General features: G+C 51.5%; 1 protein-coding gene across 1 annotated transcript; it reads left to right on the forward strand.

The window, feature by feature from the left end:
- The first annotated feature begins 3,345 nt into the window (after positions 1-3,345).
- Positions 3,346-6,040, forward strand: LOC119097838 (gephyrin-like). The gene is made up of 8 exons (XM_037220791.1): positions 3,346-3,376; positions 3,721-3,857; positions 4,161-4,250; positions 4,317-4,342; positions 4,634-4,899; positions 5,186-5,315; positions 5,743-5,885; positions 6,036-6,040. The coding sequence occupies exons 1-8, from the start codon at positions 3,346-3,348 to the stop codon at positions 6,038-6,040; spliced, it is 828 nt and encodes a 275-aa protein (XP_037076686.1).
- The last annotated feature ends 765 nt before the right edge of the window (positions 6,041-6,805 follow it).

The raw sequence follows: 6,805 nt of genomic DNA on the forward strand, positions 1-6,805 counted from the left end.
GACATGTGGCAGGTATATAGCCCTGAGTCGTGATGCTGTGGTGACGTGGCTTGTCTCAGCAGCAAATTTGTGACTAAATGGCCAAGACAGCAAGCTGAACAGGACCTGCCATCACATGGTGTCATCTGGCTCTTAGAAAACTTCGACAAAATTGCTCTTTGAACTGCAGTGGGTTTGAGTTTGAAACAAGCTATGTTTGGTAAACAATAGTTCTAAAGCCATCTCTACCTTACAATACATTCTGAGCAATTTATATGTCAATAATTAATGTAAACCTTATTATTTTGCCTCATGCCAAGTATCCTTATCAGTTTGTCTACCTTATCTAAAGCTTTGCAACATGGCTTACATATCATGCCCATTATACAGGAAGCAACTCTACCAGCCAAGTTCTTAGTTGCTAGTTGTATGTGAAACATCCATATTCCACTACACAATCTGCAAAGCATACACAAATCCATGTTATAGAATGCACCCTTAGTCCTGTCATCCAATGAACCCAAATTCCTCATTGCAACTGTCACACCAGTTTCAAATACTTAAGGTGTTGCACAACTTCAAGTCTTAGGACCCCTGGCAGTTGCCTTATCCTTAAACTACAGGTGGCACATTATTTGAAGCTCTGGCTTCACAGCTATGTGCAGCTGTTTATGCAGAGTGTGGGATGTACAATGGCAAGCACTTGTATCCATACTAAAGGGAATGTTCTACATTCAGAGGCACTGAACCATGCACCATCTGTGATGAAACAGTCATTTATACTATTGGTATGCTTTTAAGGGGGAAAACTGCTGTAGGCAGTTCAATTCTCTGTTAGTAAACATGTTCCTCAATACATCATGATTTCATTGTATCATTTACCTAGCATACCATTGATTGAGAGCCAACTAGTGGCTGTTATGTCAGGGGACTGAGCTCATGAAAACAGAATGAGCCCCCGGACAATTTTATTATTTCATTTTGCAGGATTTTGGCGTTATCATGACATCATGGATGCCAAAGTGTCTTTGATATGCAATTCTTGATGTCCCTTTTCTCATTTTCTTAGATGTGTAGTTCAGAGACAATGGGGTTATGTCTTAAGAATGGCAGGATTTGAACAGCACCAGGCTATTTCAGTTCAAAACTCACATAACTGTGGAGCACCCCTTTAAGGAAATTGGTCTTTGTGGGTAAAGTGTGTGCTACTATCTGGTGACAGCAATAAACAATCATTTCTACCTTTTGTCACTCCCTGACCTTGAAATGCACCATCCTTGAGCATGTAAAATGCTTCAGTGAGCCATGTGGTGGTGAGTAGGGCATGATAAACATGGAAAGCACCATGGGTAAACCATTTTTAATGCATGAACCATAACTGAGCTAAGACATTATGGATATATTATATATATATATATATAATGAAGTATTTACTAGTGAGATCATCAGCTGGTATATCAACACTTAACATACACCAGTGGAAAATATAACCATATACAATGACTGACTGCATCAGAATGTCTCTGCTCAAAACATTAAGAATGTGAGTATTACTAGCATCTACCTGCTGGCTGCTATCCACAATTTTCTTTAGAATTACTGCTGCAGGGGTAAATTTCCAGTGACAAGAAAGATGTCAGAGCTGACATAGCCTGAAAGCTGAAAACTTGCTATATCTGCAAAGGAAAATATATATTGTAAGGATCTGTCAATGCATTGTTCCCTTCTTTCTTTTTGCTGTTGTTCTAATGTCAATAAAACTGGCAATTTATCTGCTGCTAAGTGTTACCTGAACCTTGCACCATGTACATGTAATCAAATGCTGACTTGCAGACCAAGTATATGTTCACCTATTGACCAGTCTGCAAACTGAGGCTGATTTGTACAAGATCCTGATGGGACAGACCTGGGTAAAGCTTTATAATCAGAACAGCTTCTCAAAACTCTGACAGACATTGTGGAACTGGACTACTGATGACATCATAATGTGTCCTTTGAAATTCAAAACTGACAGGACCACAGAAAATGACAATATCTGAGGGTGGATCTCAATTTTTTTGGAAGGGAACCTGCATCACCACCAAACGTAACCAGATAGGCACATTTATTATGCTATTTTGGGTAGGATTCTGTCCGTCCGAAATATAGCATTGGCAGGTTTGCCACAGCTTGCATACTGAGCAGTAGGACGTGTTCCCACGTCTTAAAATGCGATATACCTGAGCAGGTATTGCACTGTACACTACGGACCCAATCTAATTTCATTGATTACTTTTCACACATATTTAACACATCCCCTGTTTCTTTCTACGACATGACAAGTACTACTAATGCGCAACAAATACTCGTAACCCAAATCGCAGCACGCACCCCCAAACAACCGTCACCACCAATCTCAATGATCAAAACAAACAAAAAAATGTAAAAGCTCCGTTCTTCATTGACAGACATGGCACAAAAGCTACCAACTTATGACGTCAAATTACCATAAATATGAAATGAACATACGTTTCTTTTGATGAGGAAGACTCAGTCTACATTAAATGAATTCCAAGTATTGCTCAAAATCCAGCAGCTCTTTCCTAAAATTTCACACTAGTTCTTATTTTATTATGGGCGACTAATTGCCTGAACTTTAAAGACCTTTAATAAACCTCCTGATTAAGAAATCAAAGGCTTATGTGACGCAGATGATACGTATGCAATTTTCGCCCACCATAAACAAACATCTCTGACCCACATCACACTTGCATGGGTCCCTTGCTGGTTTAACGTCTTGAATTTAGTGTTTAGAAGAGCCGTGGGATCTAGAGCTTGGTTCGTGAGAAGCGTAGGTGTGTGATTTGTCTTGTGAAGGGAATTACAGAGACGCTCTAGCCTCAGAGAAATATTCAGCTTGTGTTTCTGAAGAGCTGACCCTATTATTGACACTCCTTGCCAGTTGGTTCAGGAAGAGATGGGCTCAAAATAAAACTATAGTACAGTGGAAGGAATTTTGACTCGATTTAGGTTATCATGATGGCCATTGTAATTCCATCTGAAGCTTAATGTACATCATTAAGTATCCAATGCATTTTCTTTTGGCATGTATTACATTTATATCCATAAATATGTTGCTGCCTGGGCAAATGGATAGGCAGGTAATATACAAACAGAACAGATTGCCTATGTAAATAAAATGTGTTCCCAATAAGACATAATTGGCTGTCTATAGGTAGGAAGTCCCCTATGTATATATGGAATAGCCCAAGACTAACTGATAAACTCTTGTTACCAAGACTTGATTGATTTTGAGCTTTTATTACATGTTTGTTTACTGCTATGCCAAAGAAACCTCATTGCTCTTAATTTTCTTTACAGCAAACCATGGACCCACTGAAGATTGGCATCATAATAGGTATGACTTAGCATTACAGGTGGTAGAAGGGATTTTTAACTTTGCTTGCCAGTTGATTTTCAAGTCAAGTAATATCTCCTGTGTTGGATCTGGTGCATTCTATTTTAAAGTTTGCATGCTGGTATCACAGAATTGTCAGAATACTGACATAAAAGCTGTTTGTATTTAATCTGTATGTTCAACTTAGAGAAAAGAAGAGGGTAAGTATTATTCAAACACCCTGCACATGCTCAGGCTTCATCAAGTTCTTCCTGTAGGCCTGTGCTCCAACTGCCTTTGAGGCTGCAGTGTGTGGGGTGGGGTGGCAGATGGACGTACCCCACTGATTGTGTCCTGGGCCCCAGTGAGTGACCGGGCGGCGGCAGGCAGCTCAGCCGACCTGACTGGGCCCCGGCTCAGCGCGCTGCTCGAGGGCGGCGAACTCTTCGTGGCCAAGCTCGTCCAGCGGATGGTGGTGGCTGATGAGCGCGCCGACATACAGGTGTGACTCCAGCGACAGCAGGGACCCTCCCGAAACACTGACCAGCGTGTTCTTAGCTGCCGGACCCGTCTGTGGAGTGAACAGAGCGAATCCAGTCCGCCGGCGAGGTCCTGCTCGGAACAGCAGCTAATGAGCACCTGGGGCGAATGGGCCTGATCTGGCTAGGAGGGTCAGCTACACGTGGTGGCCAACGAGCTCCACTGTAATGGACGGTGCGACGAAGTCGCAAGACTTCGTTGCAGCCGACGCATTTGCGTGACCTCTGGAGGCCGGCGTCTGACGCGGCCTCTCCACTGTCTGCAGGCGGCCGTGACCGGGCTCTCGGACCGCTGTGACGTGCTGCTGACCTCGGGCGGCACGGGGTTTGCGGCGCGGGACGTGACGCCCGAGGCTGTGGCGCCGCTGCTGGAGCGGTCGCGCCCGGCCTGCTGGCTGCCATGCTGCACGGCTCACTGGCCGTCACCCCCGCTGGCCATGCTGTCGCGGTACGGCGGCGCCCGCGTTGCCCTCCCCTGGCTATGATGACGCGGGTATCAGTGCCTAGCTCCTGCCTGCGGTATATCAGTGCCTAGCTAGTGCCTATCCCCGTGCTGGCCCCTTTTGCAGTAATAGCCACCTGCAGTCGTCGGCCGTCCTGAGTCCCTCTCATGTATCGGGGATCTGTGTAGGTGTACCTCCAGCTAAGATATTAAATAGGACGTTAACATGTCTCCACCTCCCGACCACTGGGCACCCTCGGGTCAGCGGGGTCTGAGCCGCCGTCCTGTGGCCGGCAGGCCGGTGGCCGGGGTGCGCGGCCGGTGTGTGGTGGTCACGCTGCCGGGCAGCCCCAAAGCGGCCGAGGAGTGCGTCCGGCTGCTGGCGCCCGGCCTGCCGCACGCCGTCGACCTGCTGCGGGACCGACGGACGCGCGTGGAGCATGTGCACCTGCAGCTGCAGAGCGATACCGTGCCCCAGCGGGCCACGCCGACCGCCGGCGGAGATGAGCACTACTGTCAGCACCAGCACCAGCACCAGCACCAGGCCGGCTCCACGGTACGACGCCCGCCACGAGGCTGTCGATGAGTCTTCCGCGCCCTGTTGCTTCGCGCCATGGTGCGATATGACAGGCTGCTCCTAAACAGCGGCGCCCAGAGGTGACACAGTGGAGCCGGCGGCGCCGCTCCTAAATAGCGGCGCCGTTGATTGAGCCGCGTGTCAGCGCCCGAGTCCCCCCGGCTCGAATCTCCGAGCTTCGTGAATCGACACCTGCGATGGCGGGGTGCGGCAGTCCGGTGGCCGCGCGCCAGGAGCGGCCCGTGACCTGTCCACCCCCGTCTGCGCCGCAGGTGGACCCATCTCAGGTGTCGCGCCGGCACCGCCGCTCGCCGTACCCACCATCCCCGTGGCCAGGGCGCAGGAGGTCGTGATGGACGCCGTGGCTGGCTACGAGCGCGCCGTCGAGACGCTCAACATCACGTGAGTGGCCGTCTCTCGGAGAGGGCCGCCCGGTCTGGAGACGGACAGATGCGGGCTGGCTGGGTCTGTCGAAGTGAGTTGGAGTCAGCTGGGGATGCCCTGCGTGTGTCAATAAGTGGAGCCGGCTTGATGACTAGGGCACTGTTCGAGCGTGTGCACCCATGGAGAGGTTAGAGCCAGGGCGGGATGGGAGGCCTTTGTCATGCTTTCAACAACGCACTGATTATGTTTGGCCTAACGGATGGGATGTACCAGTACACCGTATTGTCCCGTGTCCCGTCCTCGTCCAGAAACTCGTCATTCGGTCGCTACTAACGTGCGTGTACTGCGAACCACTGCCAGAAGTCTGTGGCGCCTTGGGGCTGGTTCATACCATCTGGTTTGCTGGCGCTTGCTCAGCCCGTGATCATCGTCGTATCTGTTTCAGTGCCGCGCAGGACCGCGTGCTGGCAGAGGACATCGTGGCTAAGGTGCCACTGCCACCTTTCCCGGCCTCGGTGAAGGATGGCTACGCCGTCTGCTCGGCAGATGGTGTTGGCGTCAGACATGTGCTGGGTGCCTCCAACGCTGGTGTGGACGTAAGCAGAAGCAAGATGCGGAGATGGGCCCACTTCCGACGTCGAGTGTTTGCGCTGCCTGTGGCGTGCCGCGGCTCGTTCTCGCCGTCCGCGGACGTACCCGGCCCGCGCTGCGGCCGCTGACCCTCCGTGCGGTGCGCAGGGTGACGGCGCGGCGTCCACCGTGCGGCCCGGCACCTGCGTGCGCATTAGCACCGGCGCTGCCGTACCGGCCGGCGCTGACGCCGTCGTCATGGTGGAGCAGACCCGGCTGGCGGAGGCGTCCGAGGACGGCACGCGCGAGCTCACCGTGGAGATCCTGGAGGCGCCGCGCGCCGGCCAGGACATCAGGTCAGTGGGATGGCAGGGTCAGGGGGCAGGAATCGGGTCAGAGGATGGCAGGGGTCAGATTAGAGAAGTGGTAGGAGCTAGGTTAGAGGAGCGGCAGGGATCAGGCCAGGGGATGGCAGGGACCAGCTCAGAAAAGTGGCAGGGGTCGACCAGGCGAGTGGTAGGAGCCAGGTTAGAGGAGCGGCAGAGATCAGGTCAGAAGTGGTTGGGGGTCAGGTTAGTGGAGCAACAGGTGTCAGGTTAGAGAAGCGGCAGGGGTCAGGACAGCGGGTGAACACATCAGTATAAAGACGGCAACGGAAGGAACGTAATGTGTACGCGGCAGATTTACCACCTGCGTGTTGCTGGCCCTTCCCAGCGACGTCATGACCGAGCGGTCAGCAGGATCGGCCGCCTTGTTAGGGGTCGCTGCCTGCTGCTGCGGGCTGCGACCGGCGCCTTCCCCGCACACCCGCCTGGTGTCCTCCGGCGCTGTCGCTGAGATGTGCTCTCCCCTTAGTTGTTATGGCGTGCCCCTGCGATGTTCCCGTGCCTCTGTCGTGACGCGCCCCGCGGTGTTCCCGTACCACTGTCGTGACGCGC

Source organism: Pollicipes pollicipes, unplaced genomic scaffold (genome assembly GCF_011947565.3).
Source record: "Pollicipes pollicipes isolate AB1234 unplaced genomic scaffold, Ppol_2.1 Scaffold_4530;HRSCAF=5331_pilon_pilon_pilon, whole genome shotgun sequence".
NCBI lineage: Eukaryota > Metazoa > Arthropoda > Thecostraca > Pollicipedomorpha > Pollicipedidae > Pollicipes > Pollicipes pollicipes.

What these genes read in the sequence shown, in the direction of transcription:
- LOC119097838 (XM_037220791.1), top strand. Translation starts at nt 3,346, where the DNA reads ATGGACCCACTGAAGATTGGCATCATAATAG. An exon ending in ATGAGCGCGCCGACATACAG is followed by an intron (nt 3,858 to 4,160) that starts GTGTGACTCCAG and finishes CACTGTCTGCAG; the next exon opens with GCGGCCGTGACCGGGCTCTC. An exon ending in GGGACGTGACGCCCGAGGCT is followed by an intron (nt 4,251 to 4,316) that starts GTGGCGCCGCTG and finishes GCTCACTGGCCG; the next exon opens with TCACCCCCGCTGGCCATGCT.